Source organism: Anolis sagrei, chromosome 1, assembly GCF_037176765.1.
Source record: "Anolis sagrei isolate rAnoSag1 chromosome 1, rAnoSag1.mat, whole genome shotgun sequence".
Classification (NCBI taxonomy): Eukaryota; Metazoa; Chordata; class Lepidosauria; order Squamata; family Dactyloidae; genus Anolis; species Anolis sagrei.
In genome coordinates this window covers 139,202,514-139,219,662 of record NC_090021.1, presented here as the reverse complement: position 1 = coordinate 139,219,662, position 17,149 = coordinate 139,202,514, and the positions used below count along the sequence as shown (strand labels likewise).

General features: G+C 36.6%; 1 protein-coding gene across 2 annotated transcripts in view; it reads left to right on the top strand.

The window, feature by feature from the left end:
* The window catches only part of ATAD2B (ATPase family AAA domain containing 2B), a 75,298-nt gene that overhangs the window by 41,881 nt on the left and 16,268 nt on the right, over nucleotides 1–17,149 (top strand). Inside the window, exons 16-22 of one of the 2 annotated variants that reach the window (XM_060786965.2) lie at nucleotides 4,642–4,953; nucleotides 7,939–8,074; nucleotides 8,639–8,825; nucleotides 10,132–10,317; nucleotides 11,112–11,247; nucleotides 12,855–13,036; nucleotides 16,604–16,763. In XM_060786965.2, coding sequence (XP_060642948.2) covers nucleotides 4,642–4,953; nucleotides 7,939–8,074; nucleotides 8,639–8,825; nucleotides 10,132–10,317; nucleotides 11,112–11,247; nucleotides 12,855–13,036; nucleotides 16,604–16,763 — 1,299 coding nt within the window. Of the gene's footprint in view, nucleotides 1–4,641; nucleotides 4,954–7,938; nucleotides 8,075–8,638; nucleotides 8,826–10,131; nucleotides 10,318–11,111; nucleotides 11,248–12,854; nucleotides 13,052–16,603; nucleotides 16,764–17,149 lie in introns of both variants that reach the window. The other variant, XM_060786956.2, reaches the window with a different exon arrangement.

Genomic DNA, 17,149 nt, shown 5'->3' with positions numbered 1-17,149 from the left:
TTATATTTTGAGGTTGCAGGGAAATTTCCTGTTGACCTGGTAAGAAAATATGCCCTTACTGTGGTGTCACCCAGTAAGATAAGCAAGAAAAATCAAAGTTGGGGGGGAATATAATATCTTTACTCTGACTTTCCCTCTCAGCATAGATTAATGTTTCTAAATCTTTCAATTGCACTGCAGTTTTTAAACTTAAAGGGTATATTATAACGAAAAGTCTGGTAGGAATAAGAATCTTAATTTCTATAATTTGCGAAGACATTTTTATAGGAAGTGCCTGAAACATATTGTGTGCTACTTAGCATTTTGAAAATTAATATAGGCACACCTATTTGCTTCACCTTTTCTTAGATGCAGTTAGTAAACTCTTCCTATTATTCACCCCCTTTGGAGAATTTAATGACAAGATTCTACTTGTCTTTAATATCTGAAGTACAAATATTTGCACCAGAAGGGGGAAAATGATGACTGGTACAGAAATAATTTTGCACAGTGATCATGGATTGAGAGCAATGGAATTTAGACGTCTTAATGCTTTGTTTTATTTTGAGAATTACAGCATAGGTCCTCTAATTTTTAGCATGTAGCTTATTGCGACTTGTTTCTTTAAAACTGCACTCTGCATTTGTGCAATTTTAAGGAAAAAACCCTTTGTGGATATGAAGTCTTTGTAACTCAACACGTACAGAAAAAAACAGAAATAATCTGAGAATCATTTTTTTGAACACATATGAAAATAATTGAGAAAGGTATCCAGACGAAAGAGCTCAGATGCATTATCCAAGCCAGTGATATGTCAGTGTTTTACAACAGGTTTACCCTATGTAAATGCTTAATGCAACTGAGTGAAGTCACATATTAAAACAAAGGTATAACAAACATGTCTTGGCTTTCTAGCAAATTGGACATAGGAAATAATGTATCTTTTGCTGTGTACTAATCTTTTTGTGTTTCAAATAATAGTAAATTTTATAGACTGCCCTATCTCTCCGAAGGGACTTAGGGCAGTTTCCAGCAAATATGGCAAACATTCAATACCCAAAGAAAAATCATACAAACCGCATCAGGACGAAATACATTAGACAATAGAAAATAGCATAACTATAACTTAATAATCAAAATAGTAAAAAATAAGAAATTAAATAAAAATAAAGTAAAAACATCATAAAATACAAAAAAACCCCTGATAAAACACACTAAAAATAAAATATTAAACCAAAGGCATCGGAGCTCCATCAGGTGGGATTCAACAGTAGCAGTGGCTAGAAGTGCTAAAAATGAACCTAATCAGTTAAAAAGGGGCAAGCAAGGGATAGTGCAAACAGCATATCATAGGGTCAGGGAAGTGGATGAAGTGCAGAACAGAAGACTATCTGATGACCTAGGGACTGGGCTTAGGGACTAATCGTTCTCAAAAACTTGCTGGAACATCCAGGTTTTCAGTTCCCTACAAAAGGAGAACAGTGTGGTGGTTTGCCTAATCTCCCTGAAGAGGGTGTTCCAAATTTTGGGGGGCCACCACCGAGAAGGCCCTGTCCCTCGTCCCACCAACCGCGCTTGTGACAGTGGTGGAAACGAGAGGAGGGCCTCTCGGGTAGATCTTGGAGCCCGCGCCGGTTCATCGGGGGAGATGTGATCACCAAGATAGGCAGAGCCTGAACTGTTTAGGATTTTGTAAGTCAAAACCTGCATCTTGAATTGGAACCAGAAACTTATCAGGGGTATCAATCATGGTATCAGAAGAAACTTGAAAAATAGCTGCCATAAGTACCTGAATTTTGAATGCACAGAATGTCTTTACTCCTTCAACTGTTCTAGCAAAGCTACTCTGAAATTATACATTTTTGATACAAACATTTCAGTTCCCTTGTTGCATTTAATGACTCATTTATAGGCATTCGTTTTCTCACACATGGATGGCTGAAACCAAGACACTCCTCTAATATGCTGTGGCATCCTTTTAATATATGCTTGTACTAATATTTCCTATTCTTTTAGCAGATGGCAACATAATGTTAATTTCTGCTCTTAAAATGATTTTTTCATTATTTCATCCATCTAGTTACTCAGCTTAATAGCTTGCTCTGCTGGAATTGATCTTAAATATAATATCAGTCCCTGGACACATTTTCTGCCCTGATAGCCTCATTTTTATGGCATGATCATGTCATGACAACTTATTTTTAATTTTTTTCCTCTTCCGCTATTTTCACATTTTAGTTTTCAATCGTTGCTGCATTTAAAGATAATTTCCTGTGGTATCTAATTCTCATTAAGATACTCACTTAGAGGCTTCTTATGAAATATGTGTCACTGAGCAGATGTAGATTTATTTAAGCCAACAAGTTTTAAATATCTATGGCAACACTTGGCTATTCTGTTAAAGGTTCATTAGAACACTCCATACTTTTGCCAAACTATGAAACATAAATTTGTGGTTCTGTAGCAGGATCATGTCCTAGCAGCTTGGTCGTGTATGTGAAATTGCTATTATGCTTAAAAGCTTATTAATATATCAATGTGCATAGGTTGATAACATACCATAGGTAGTTTTTAGATTTGGGAGCAGTTAGCACAATGTGTCTTGGAAATGTGTGTTGTTTCCATTTAAACAACAGGCTGGATTTCTGTATAGTACTTAAAATATGGCCTAGTGTTAAAACACTGATTGACAGTTAATATTCCAAGCTCTGACCTTATCTTCACTAGACATAGATGTGTTTAAAAAAGATTTAGGATGCCTCTTTGTAACCTCTAGGACAGGGGTCCTTAACCTTTTTTCTTCCACAGACCCCTTTGCTAGTCAGGTGGAAACAAAGGACTCCTTATCAGAATGTAGCAACATATAGTTTTATGACAATCAACATCAGCATGTCTTTACATTTAATTTTTGGGTTATTCAGAATTACATTTTAAAACATTCCCACAGATTCAGGACCTGATAACCTAACATGGTTTGTACGCAGCAAGACTGCCATCACGTGTGATCTAGCATCGGGTCTAACAAATACCATAATTTCAAAGTATGGATGAGCATAAGCAATTTTTCAAGATAGGCAACAGCTGTAATGTGATATAAAATAAATACTGCTGTAATTTATTGCATACATGAATACATGAAGGTAACACTAGATTTCAGTTAGACATCACAGTAAAATAAAGATAATAGGTTCATTTTTTTTCAGTCCCAACTCACAGACCCTGAAATATTTCCATGGACCCCCTAGAAAGAAGTCTGTGGACCCCTGGTTAATAACCCCTGTTCTAGGTCATATGTTGGTGAGGCAATTTCATCATGTGCCCCTTGAAAGTAGAACCAGTTAATGTCTTATTTGAACCAGGAAGTCAATTTGAAGCCGCTTTTTAAGAGGAAACATGTTGTATTGAGCTTGGACTTGCATGTTTCGCACTTTTTCCTCCTTCAGCATGGTTGCGAAGTGTTTTGAAGCTTTTAGATTAACTATAGTTTGTCATGCTGTCTGGTCATACTGTGGTTAACCTTAATTATACTTTGTAGAAATACTTCAGTGAAAAACCAAATGTATGAGGTTGGCTTTCTTCCACAAACTACAGTTCATCCGCAGTTAACAGTAGTTTGTGGTTTGGACTTGATCCTGAATTGTGGTTAATCTAATATGGAAGTAGATGGATTCCTTGTGACTTTACCAGAAGATGAGAGGGGTAAAAGAGCTAACTAGGTATCCATGAACAGAAGGAGCCCTTCTGTTTATGACTGAGTACGATCCAGCTGATGATCTCACTAGTACAGGAGTTCTCAACCTGTGGGTCCCCAGGTGCTTTGGCCTTCAACTCACAGAAATCCTAACAGCTAGTAAACTGGCTAGGATTTCTGGGAATTGTAGGCCAAAGCACCTGGGGACCCACAGGTTGAGAACCACTGTCCTGGGGTAAGGGAAAGAAGTTTCAAAATGTCCACTATTAGTTATAGAACATGCTGGACATTGTGTATATTGGCTATAAAATGTATTTACTGAAAAGTTGTATATGTTTGAGCAAACAAAGATAAATAAATAAATAAATAAATAAATAATATGATGGAGGAAACTTAGATCTCAGCAGACAAAGTTCTTCCCTGAGCTCTTGAATGAATCAGTTAACAGTTAAAAGTTACTGTGGAAGAAGAGGACAGGAAGTGTGAAATTTACCGATGCCTTCTACTCTATATAGTTTCCAAGGTTTTAACTGTTGACATGCCTTCCTGTATTTATGGTAATTTGAGTTTCTTTGTCATTAAATAAAAGCTTTATTATTAAATATCACCTTGCTGAGATTTGATTCTGTGCTTTCTATAAGTCGTCTAGCACATCTACTAAAAACGTCGAACCTGATAATGTTGGACAGTGGTGTATTTACACTTTTCTTTCTCTTATTGGTTCCTTTACAGTTCTTTTTTTTTTTTTTGAAGTCTTAATTAAACCCAATGTAAGAGGGAGTTTTAACACTTGCTTCTTCAGAAGTCAGTTGCAGAGTTGATTGATATTAAACCTCTACAAACTGCAGAATACATCATGGATATGACAGAATGATGCTGGCTGCTTTCAGCTTCAAATGTGTGCTTGGTATGTGCAAAATGTTTTGTGACCCTTTACAAAACCTGTGTATGTTTTCTTTTTGTGTCTTTAGGATACTGCGGAGCTGACATAAAAGCACTTTGCACTGAGGCTGCCTTGATTGCCCTGCGACGGCGCTATCCTCAGATCTACGCAAGCAGTCAGAAGCTGCAACTTGACATTGCTTCAATAGTTCTCAGTGCACAAGATTTTTACCATGCAATGCAGAATATTGTGCCTGCCTCTCAGCGTGCTGTAATGTCATCAGGACATGCGCTGTCTCCCATCGTAAGGCCACTGCTGGAAAGGACTTTCAGTGATATTCTAGCGGTTTTACATAGAGTGTTTCCTCATGCTGAAATCAGTCAGAGTGATAAAAAAGAAGGTATTTCTACATTTTATTTCCATTTATTCTACTTTTTTTCTTTAGTGTCTTGCCATCACAAACGAAGCCCATAATCAATCATATGATGCTGCATGTTCTGCACAGCTCTATGCTCTAGACAACATTCTTGTACTAAACTATTAAAACTATGAGGTGTTTCAAAAGCAGTTTTGATATTATATGTAACACTGTTGATCAAAGGAAAACACTTGGTATATCTCCACCATAGGGCTTATCTATAATATCTTTATGCATCACAGTCCCATAAATATATTTAGCAAAACTGATCATTTGGTATGATCAGTTTTGTATTGCTGTTGTCATTAGTTGTAAGGCAAATGGTTCATCTTTATCTAATCTTAAAACTTCAAAAACTTTTAGAAACTGAAAATTAAAACTTTTAAAATCTGAAAACCGTATATTTCTTTATTTAGTACATGTAATAGGTTCCAGATCTATTGTTCTGTGATTTGAGCAACTCCATTATTTGATTTCAGTTTATAGTTGCCCAGGAATTTCAACAGAACAGATACACAAAATGAAGCCATATGCTCTGGCTCTCAGAAACAATACATTTCAATATGATCCTGAATCATATTTTTACTGGATGATATCAGTCAGCTATTAATTTGTCCTTTGAAACTCTTTGGTGTAATCAGTGAAATAATTGGAATTTGAGATAATGGGCCATGTAGGTCATTGGGTTACTGTCAGCACTAAAATGTTTCGTAAAAGGATATGCTTTAAAACTACTATAGAAATACCAAATGCTTGTTTTTCCTAAACACTCCTGTGCTTCAGGTGTAGAAAACTGAAGCTGAACAATATTTTTGCATAACCCTTGGAAGTACTGCTTTTTGGAAGCAATGCTTTATCAACCATCAAATAGTGCTCCCAGTGGTCTCATAACCAAAGTACTGTTCTGCTCCAAACCTGCCTAGCTTCCGTGGTGCTTTAACTTAAAATGTTCTCTGACCATTATTAAAAAAGGGTGATGGAGAGCCTATTAAGATGATTTGTCTCAATTTTAATTTTTGTAAGTTGAAAATTGAGTCCCTTGATCATAAGAATAGAGTAGATGCATAATTATATTTGGATTTTGAAACTGATATGGGTGTGAATTCATTACTTTGCATTTAGAATGGTTATAGCGTATAGAAACAGCTATGTTTATTTAAGTTTTTAAAAATAGAGGAAGTAATAACAATATATAGAGTTATAGACTTTCAGTAACTAGATGTTGGAAGTCGTTTTAATGTGTTTAATGAGTGGTTTATTCAGTATATGTTTTATTATGTGTGTTTTTCTTCATTTTCTTCATTTTGTTTTGTTTGGTATAGTTATTTCTTTGTTTTGAGATGAAGTTAATGAAAAAAGGATTGTTGATTGAAAATACTTTTATATGTCAGATACTGCTGCCTGTTTTGTTTTCTGTTCTATTTGGACTAAAAGTTACTATTAAATTATATTAAGCACAAAGTCTTTCATTCCCTTGTTGAAAGAAAATAAAATAGGCCAATTAAAATTAGAATTTATTGAACCTTTGATAGAAAATTGAAGTGTTCTTTGTTACTGAGTTACGGATAACTCATTTCCCCCCAATTAAACAAAATTGCATTGTATTGGCTCCAGAAAGCTCTTTCCATTAATGGCTAAGACTTCTATCCCATGATTCCTCTGGGATGAAGGGAGAAAATATTTTTGGTTAAAACTTCCACTGTAGTTTTCCATATGACTTCCCACATGACTTGTGAGGAGGGTCTCCAATTTTTTGGAGTATCTTTCAGTGGAAAGTTGACTCATGGGAACTTTGTAAATTCTTGGTGAATTAACCTTCTAAATAGCAAAGTCATTCTTCATTTGTGTGATTTTTGAAGTGTTACACTTCACATTCTGGAGAATTGACAAAATAATTATGTGAACTCGGATGGTTTTGAGTGACTTAGGTTTTGATGCTTCAAGAAATATCCAAGCAGTAATAAGAGCAGTTTGGAAGTTTCATCATAAATTCTAAAGTTACCCATGGTGTAATTCTGTAATACATAGAATTTATTTTCTTAAAAAGGGTGTTTACGTATAGCTTTAGAATATTTTCCTGTGTTGCAGCATGAGATGTAAATCTAGGGTCTCATGACTAGAATGATTAAATTTCTCCACCCACAGCCCTTTGTTTTATCCCCAAATAGTTTTGATGTCCTTAGAACTATATGTGTTCTATAGATAGAAAGGAGATTGTTCTGCCTTTCCCTCAGTTCCATGGATTAATGCAGTCCTGTGGCTTAAGGGTACTGGTGTAAGAGTTATTTGTTTACAGAATTTATACCTCACACTTCTCACCCCGAAGGGGACTCAGAGCTGCTTTACAGAACACACATACGGCAAACATTTAATGCTGATTATACAATTAACAAGGACAGACAACAAATAAGTTTTTCTCATCTTATTTTCGGCATCTTGGAGGCTGTTATTGACTGCAGCCACTGGCGTGTTGTGTGTGTGTCTGCTGTCGTTCCATCTTTCATGCCAAGGATCTTTTCTCTGATCAGTGTCCTTAAGGGCGCCTTTTGTTACCTCCTCGCTAAAAGCGGTACCTATTTTGTCTACTTGCACTTCTGCTTTCAACCTGCAAGGTGGGCTGGTGAGCTGGGGCTAACAGCAGGTGCTCATCTCGACCCGAGCTCAAACTGCTGACCTCTTGATTGGTAGGATTTTTCTGCAGCACAGCGAGTGGTTTAGTCTGCTGTGCTAAGCTCAGCCCCTAAGAGTTAAGGCTGCCTCAAACTTTTTATCCTAGAAGGAGAATGTGTACCTTTGCATTTTAAAAAATCTGTGTGTTCTTCTGTTCTCTCTTAAATTTGGTTTCCATAGAATTTCCCCTATGAGTAGAACATTTATTTTTAGCTTAGAAGAAGTGTTTTAATATCGGATTCCTTTTGTTTGATAATTAGCATTAAGCGCTAATACGGTTTTCCTTTGATTGAATAGATGCAACAAATCTCATTTTGGATGATAGTGAAGATGAAAATACTTTATCAATATTTGAAATAAGTTGTCCGTCGGGATCACCAAAGAAACAGTTATCAGCTGCTATACATAATAAACCTTACCTTCATTTTACAATGTAAGTAGATGCTTTGATATGGTCATTGTTGAGTTTGGCACAGAAATATGTATTTACAGTAGCAACTAACCCTAAATGAAGCTAACTTTCTTTTTTGATTTTCTCCTTTCATCAGGCCTTCATCCTACCATAAAATGATGCCTTCCCTCTGGGGGGCTTTAGGGAGTTATAGTTTTTCTAGTTCTGTTGTCAAATGCAAGTGCTATCCACAGAATTACCCCACTGGGTATTGGCCATGGCTCATGATTTGTGACAGTGTTTTGATGTATCCTGTTTCTCTTGTTTGCTCAGCAGTTATGGGGGCTATTGGAGCCAAGCAGTAGTGATCACTGAGCGAGGCTTCCTGATAGCTTCGAAAAAATATTCCTACAGTTGTTGTGTGTTTGTATTGGGAATAACGTGTACAGTTTTGCTGATACTTTTCTCACCCTATAACTTATATGCTAAACTTATTTTAGTCTTACATCTAATTCCGCATTGACATATGGAAGGGCATTGGATTAGATGGCCCATGTGTTCTTTTCCAACTCTATGATTCTATGAGAAATGTTACTTTTGTTGCAGGTCAGCTTACCACCAGCCAACCTCTTATAGGCCAAGATTACTGCTTTCAGGAGAAAGAGATTCAGGTCAGACTTCACACCTTGCTCCAGCACTATTGCACTCGCTTGAAAAAATTGCTGTACACAGATTAGATCTGCCAGCACTTTATTCGGTCAGTGCCAAAACACCTGAAGAATCGTGTGCGCAGGTTAGTCTGCATTTACATTCTCTTTGATAATTTGCTCAACTTGTGCACTTTTGAGGCTCTCCTAAGTTCCAGTACAAGAATACTGGCCCTTCTCTCTTCACAAACACACTGAATCAGTGGGGTGTTGAGTCTTCGTATAGAGGGTTTTTTTTTTGATAAAGCAGAAGTCAGATTAAGAGCCCTTCCACATAGCCATATAACCCAGAATATCAAGGTAAGTAATCCACAATATTTACTTTGAACTGTGTTATCTGAGTCCACACTGCTGTATAATCCAGTTCAATGTGGATTTTATACAGCTGTATGGAAGGGGCCTAAAACAATAGACGAAGAAAATTCTGTACCTCTTTCTCTACACACTATTAAAGTTTAATAAGTTTCTCAATATGCATGTGTTGAAAGGCAATACAAGATATTAATGACTATTCCTCTAAAGCAGTGGTTCTCAACCTGGGATCCCCAGATGTTTTTGGCCCAGAAATCCCAACCAGTTTACAGTCATAAGGACAGTCTTAATTTCTTATCTCTCTATGAGTTCGCCCTTACAATTAGTTCTCCCTCCTTATCTCACCCGGAGTTTTTAAATCATTTTATGTACATGCGGCCTATGTTTTATATTTTAATGTTATGTTGTTTATTTGATTGCAATATGTATTGTTATATTGTAATTCTTGTTCGGGCTTGGCCCCATGTAAGCCGCTCCGAGTCCCCTTTGGGGAGATGGTGGTGGGGTACAAATAAAGTTTATTACATTATATATTATATTATTATAAGGAATTGTTCTTTTATAAATGGAGAGAGGCAGATTGTACCAGAGTCTTTCTGCTGGATGAAGGGAGCACGTGATGATCTTGGAGAATTCCATCTGCAGTCAAAAGTGAACAAGATGGAGGCATCCAGCACAAACAACAATACAGTTTGGTTGTTTGTTCACCATTTTAACTGCTGGTTAAGATAAGGGACAGAAAGGTAGAAATAGATAAAGGAACAATGTAGAAGGATTTATATAAGGGATATTTAGACTTATGAACAGTTTTTCAAAGTAAAATTCAATAAAAATCACATTAATAAAAAGCATAACACTTGTTTTCCTTCAGATTGTATGATGTTCACATTTCACAATCCTTTGTATATCTGTATGTGATTGTATATGCTGACTAAGAAGAATATATATGATGAATGTTACTCAGATCTAAACTTCAAGGGGAGATCACATTTTATATTCTGTGTAATGCCTTCTTAACTGTGTTAGCAATTTTAACAGTTTGTTTAGTGCTATCTTAATGTCACTGTCCTTCCTGATTAGATCTTTCGTGAAGCAAGAAGAACACTACCAAGTATTGTTTACATGCCTCATATTGGTGATTGGTGGGAAGCTGTCAGTGAAACTGTGAGAGCTACATTTCTAACTTTGCTGCAAGATATACCATCATTCTCACCGATATTTCTACTCTCTACCTCTGAAACCATGTATAGTGAGCTGCCAGAAGAGGTGAGCATAACATTATTCTTTGAGAAGCGCATTCAGATTTTTGTAGAGTGGGCTTCCAGGTGACTTCTGTGGAAAAGCTTTTTAAGTGAGGACAGCGTCTGTTAGCAGTGATATTGCTTTCAGGTCCCTGCCCTTAAAGAACTACGTATTTTTTGTCAGTGAACATTGTACCAAGCATGAACATCGATCAGTTATGAGGCAAGTTCTCAAGGGGCCGATCCATTTTATTGATTTATTACTTTTAGAAAAGAGAATAATGCTTGGTAAAGTGGAAGGCAGTAGGAAAAGCGGAAGACTGCTTTACAGGTGGATCGACTCAATCAAGAAAGATATGACCTTGAGACTACAATACCTGATTAAGGGATTTGGAGTTCTCTTATTTGTAGGTCATTGTATGTCGGATTGAGTTGACAACAAACAACAACAATTTCTCTTTTAATCGAGATAGCAGCATCCTAGGGAGTCCTGGGATTGGAAGTTGATCAAGGGGCACCAAGAATCCTCAACTCAGAGGTCTTGTGATGTCTCCGTCCAAACTACAAACCCCAGGAATCCACAGGATGCAGCCATGGCAATTACGGTGGCTTCATAATGCTATAAATAGGGAGAGTCCCCAGCACATGCCTGTCTCTCACAAGGCATATGGTAAGGTGCATTTTCAGAACTGTGTGTTTTCATTGTCTTTTTATGGAAGGAAGAATTGGCCCTCAACATGTAATGGTCTGATGAGTTACTAGCTTGCTAGGAGTTTAAATATTTCAAACCCTAAAATTTCACTGTTTTTTAAAAAATAGGTGAAGTGTATCTTTAAAATCCAATATGAAGAGGTTTTTTATATTCAGCGACCTAGTGAAGAAGATAGGCGTAAATTTTTCAAAGAGCTGGTTCTCAATCAGGCATCAATGCCTCCTCCAAGGAGGAAACAAACTGGTAAGTTAATTCTCTGTGCACTCAGAAAGCATCTACACTTTCACCTGTTTGTGTTATGTTTTAAATAAAAGTAAAAATATCATTGGCTATGATGTTCAAATGGATTTCTTGTACAGTGAAGATGATTGTTTACAGAGTCACTGATCTTTATTTGAAGATGAAATAGTGCATTGAAGCAGGTGGGAGTCCAGAATCCATTCATGGTCACTTGCTTCATATGTGCTGTGGAATTTAGGAAAGCACTGAATGACTATATTTGAAAATGATACCAAGTACTTCATGAAACAAGAGGCGGAATAGCTTCAAAATAATATTTCCAAATCTATGACCACACTTCAGGATAGCATAGTGATTCCCAACCTGTGGTCCTTAGACCATCAGTGGTCTGCAAGAATGAAAATATGATCGGCAACCTCACCAGTATTACACAGTTGCCTCAAAACCATGCAGCAAGGACAGAAACCGGTCTCACGAAACCTTCTTATAGTGCTGAGACAATGGGGATGTCAGGAGGGGAGAGGCTGACTACCCACGAAAGATTACTACCACTACCACATAAGCTCTAAATTATTAAATATGGTTTTCTGTGGGCAAGCATATGGCAATAACTGGATGGCATATGTTCTGTATTAGAAACTAGAGCTGATGTGGTCTATCCAATGTAATTTTCTGAATCGGCACACCAAATAGTCAAACCAAATCTAAAGGTGACCAAAAACCGATTTGTAACCCTTTTGGTACTAATGTTGGAGAGTGGTCCCTGGTCAAAGTGGTTCCTGTTCAAGTGGTCCCAGGTCAAAAAAAGTTTGGGAACCACTGGGATAGCAGATGAGATTCACTGTAAATGTGTATATTAGGCAAAAGTCCTAATTTCCGATGTTAAGCCAGTGGGATTCTGAACTAGTGGTTAGTGAACAGGAAAGATACATTGGAGTTGTAGTGATTGCCTGAATGGTAATCTGCAATGTGCTATTTTATTTCAGTAGGAAAAGATAGGTTTCATGCTAGGTAAGGGGAAGACAATTTTAAATACAATTGTATTACCTGTGTGTATTTATTTAAAACATTTATATACCTTCTTTCCACGGAAAGCTTCCCCAAGGCCATAAAAGCAAACTGATGGTATACAAAGTATTTTGATCATTCTAAGACAAAATGATATTAGTGCTGAAAAAGGTATAGAAAAGCCCAAAAATATTTCTTAATGGAACCACGGCAGAAGCGTCCTAAATTTAATTTGGTAGAGGAAAGTATTGAAGAGATATTTTCCTTCCTATCTCATAAAACAGGACTTCCAATTCAACTAATGAAATGGATAGGAGAGTCAGAAAGACAAAAGAAAGTACTTTACATATGGTGCATAATTAATACATGGAAATCAGTTTAAAAAATAGATTGATCATCATCCTCCAGGCCACATGTGATACTGGGTTGCAATTTGTTCATTATTACCTGTTCTGATTTACATACACATTCACCTTAAGAACAAACCAACAGAACCGATCTTATTCATAATTGTATATTACTGCCTGTACAGTAAAATACAATTTCCGGAGAATGCTACCTGCAGACTTTGTTTCCTGAATTCTCCATTCTTTTTTATAAAGCTCTTTCTGATCTGGAGGTGCTCCCTCTTGCCCTCCCGTCTCCTGCCCATCAGCTGTCCGAGGTGGAAAAGCAGAGGCTGGAGGACCAGGAAGAAAACACACTGAGAGAGCTGCGGTTGTTCCTCAGGGATGTCACCAAGAGATTGGCCACCGACAAGCGCTTTAACATCTTCAGCAAACCGGTGGATATTGACGAGGTCTTGTTTCAGTAACGTGCAAACAATGAAGTTGACCTTATTAGCAATTAATAAAAAAGGCATTATATTAATTGTCGCAGATGATATCTATGATCTAACCTGTTAGCAATAATACTAACATAATATTCTCAATTTTATTCTGGCCACATCTGTGGCAATACTTCTATTTGCTCATGGAAAACAGATGACTGGAGAATCAGCACTTAGCTATTGAAAGTGCTGGGGATTTTTTAACTGAATTCTAACATCTGCTTCAGAAAATTCATCAAATCTAGCAACTCTTTATCTCCTTGTTGGTTTGTAGCCAAAGAAAACATTGACAAATCTACAGCTATAATTGTAAATTTTGATTACGTAGTCTTTTACAAGAAATTCAAACAAAATAGACTGGATTTGGCTAATCAAATTTGAGTTACAATTAAACATGCCAAATTTATCTTCAGACCAAAAATATAATAATAAAAAAGCAATAAAATGAAAATTCCAGAGCCTAACATAAAACAAAGCAGAAATGCTTTAAGTGTCGTTTGTAGATTAGAAAGTGATTATTAGATTCGTGTTTATAAGTATGTTTGTGACACCTGTCCTTTTTCTGGTCAACTTCAGAAGTGAATTTTGCACAGATAACATACCCAAGAAACAGCAGGTTGTGGTGATGTGCTTAGAAAAGTGTAATGTGTATTATGCCTGTGTTTGGTGGACGATTGTTCAGTGAACAGCATGCGTGCTTGTTTTTGTGATATATATATTTAAAATCAGTATCTAGAGGTAATTTTTTCACACCTCTGCTTTTCAAATATGTAGTTGGGCCAGTGGTTAATTTTTGTGCCAGAGCTCAAATTACCCTGAAAGTTGTACTCTTTAGTCTGAAAGTCCACTCTTCAGTCCTAAATATATAGTAGTGGATTTCGGTAATATAAACGTATTTGGCATATGTGCAGAACCATTCTGTTGTTAATTACTTTTAATGAAAAATAAGTTTTTGTGTATAAAGCCTGGCTCAAATCAAACACTGGTATGTTATTCCATTTTTTTTTTACATACATACATAATCAACTTTTTTCATACCGAAACCATGTCCCTACAGGACACTTCTTGTTTAACATCCTGTTGGTTGGTCCCAACGATAGAGTAGACACATTCAATTACTTGTTGAATTGCGAGTCAATATGTAGGTAAATCAGAACCACTGTTCTGCTCTTCTGATGGATAACAGCAAAATTTCAAACTTTCAGTAAATTTTTTTTTTAAAAAATGCGAGTTTGCTGACAAATATAGTAATGCCTTCCAAAATTCTAAAATGGACAAGATGGTAATCCAGGAGAAGCCAGATTTATCTAAAAGGCAGACTGGAGAGAAACAACCCCCATTTCTCATTGGGATTTTAAAAAAGTGTATAGGTCCACAAATATTTGCGAGCTCAGCACTAGTAGTGAGTAGATCTTATATGTTGCTGGGCGCATTTGTGATGCTTGCCTCTGATTCACCTTGATTCTGACCTTGAGCAGCGATGTGGAGGCATTCAGAAGTAATGAAGTGGCATTTAAGCATTGGAAGTTGGTATAAAGCTTAGTTCGGTTTTAGTGAAATGATAAGGTGTGCCGCATCAGTGGGACAGTGTTTTTACTTGTTATCCACAGCTCTGAAAGCAATCACTGAATTACGTCCAGCACTTCGGCTACCTCCTTTAAAGCTGAAAAGAATTGATATCAAATTGCTGAATAAATTGGGAGTCACTAGCCATCTCTGGTGACTTTGGATGATGACTCATCATCCATTCACCTATCCTGCTACTTTAACAGAGTTCAGGTTGTGTGTGTGTTTACAAAGTATTTTATTTACACAGTCTTTCCACTTAGCAACTTGGCTACAGCTGCTATATAACAGTAAAAGGCATTGTTAGGGATGTACTTTAGGAATAGATATTTAAATCACTGTTTGAAATAGAGGAAGAAACTGCTGCTTATTACAAAGTGGTTTGGGACTTCAGTGCCATGAAGGTGTCCTTGAATGTGCTAGGCAGAACATTATTAGTGGTGTGGCATTATGTTGAATTTTTGTACATGCAAAGATTAGAATATTTTGTTTCGTTCGGCTGGGAAATTTAAAAAGTGGCTGTAATGAGAATGCGACTGTTGTCTCATAAAGAGAATTGATTGGATTAAGTGTTGTATGAATATAAAGAATATAAATTCACTACAAACAGACATAGTTTAATGATACAGAGCTAGAAGGGCTGCTAGAGGTATGTGGAATAACTCCTGAACTTTGTTTGGAACAGGCAATGCTAATTATAAGTAAGCCTAATTCAAAGCTGTTATATTTTTATTCTGGAATGTTGGTGGAGCCCATTGCATTCAGGATTTTTTTTCATAGTTAATACTGCATAATGGCGCTCCATGCCGTCATACTGATCTTGGAGGTGACTACGGACAATGCCAGCTATTTGGCTTAGAAATGGGGATGAGCACCACTCCCCAGAGTTTGACACAACTAAACTTAATGTCAGGGGAAACCTTTACCTTAATATTGCCTAACTTTCATGGAGAAATTATATAGATGAATGCCATTACAGAATAATTAACTGTTCCAGAAAAGTACTTTCAATTGTGTAGGCAGAGTTTTATCTAGTACATGTTTTAGAAACATTTACACATGATAATTTCAATCAAGTAGATTTTCTTTTAGCCTGGTCCATACAAACTGTGGCCAGATGAATGGATCTGTCTAAACTTTTTGGTATATGAGGATTTCCCTCCCCTTCTCTCCTTGATTCATCTTTTTAATTCCATTCATGTTGGTCTTGGTGGTGACATACTTTAGTTCTCCATGGACATTCCTTTTGATGGGGAGTGGTCAAGAACTGGAATAGAGGATCTGATGTTGGATATTTTAGTATTGGACTTGTTCTGTGGATAGGTCTAATCCTCACATTACAGCTTGTGGATACAAAGATGCAAAAACCAGGAAAGGATGAGATGGGTGGGATTTTATTTCCCTTTTCCAATTTGTGGCATAGGCTCCTGATACAAGATATATCATCTGTCTTGGAATCTCCTTTTCAGACTCTAGATTTCTGTCTTCTCCTGGCAGTATAGGAACCTTCTTAGCTGCATTGAAGTGTCTTGGAAGCATTGTACTAACGGAAATCTGCTCAACCCCCCCCCCCCTTTCTGTAGCACTCTCACCTGAAAATTTGCTCTGGGGTTCTTGGGCCCGCAGATCCAATTTTGAGAGTGCCAGAGTTGGGATGGGAGAATTATACCCTCACTGTTCTGCTGAGAGCAGCACTTCTATCAGCAGAATGACAGCATTGACTCCACACCATGCATGTTAACAAATTCTTCTATCTTGTGTTTGAACCTTTGAAAAAGTCCAGTGTTTTTATTCTTCTGATGTATTGAAAATAGAAAACCTTTTTAAAATTACGTTTTTGAAGATGGCTTTCTATATAAAATGCTTTGCATTGAATGATAATCTAAATAATTGTACTGTTGAATATATGTTAAAAGTCGGCCACTTGTGTCACTTAACTGTGGTATTTGATTACAGGTTTCAGATTATCTTGAAGTTATCAGAGAACCAATGGACCTCTCAACAATAATAAGTAAAATTGATAAACAAAACTATTTAACAACAAAGGATTTTCTGATAGACATAGATCTTATCTGCAGCAATGCATTGGAATATAATCCCGATAAAGAACCGGGTGGTAAGAAAATATTTAATCATATTTTCTGAAATGTGAAAGAATATGTGATAGTTATCCTGTTGCAGCTCTAATATTTGTGTAAGCTGCATCTCATATATGTATGAAACTTTGCCCTAAATATTAGCTTAAATATGCAGACATCAAAGAGTCTATTCAAATTGTGGATTCAAAGAGCTGCATAATTTAGTTGTGTTTGTTTGTTTTTCTAATTATCCTCCAAATGACACAAGAAAACCCTTAAAACAGAGCTTTCCAAACATTTCATGTTGGTGACACACTTTTTAGACATGCAGCATTTTGTGACACAGTAATTCAGTGTTACTAGCAAACCGGAGGTTACACCAATCCTTATAGAAGATACAGACACATACTTAAATTTGATCATG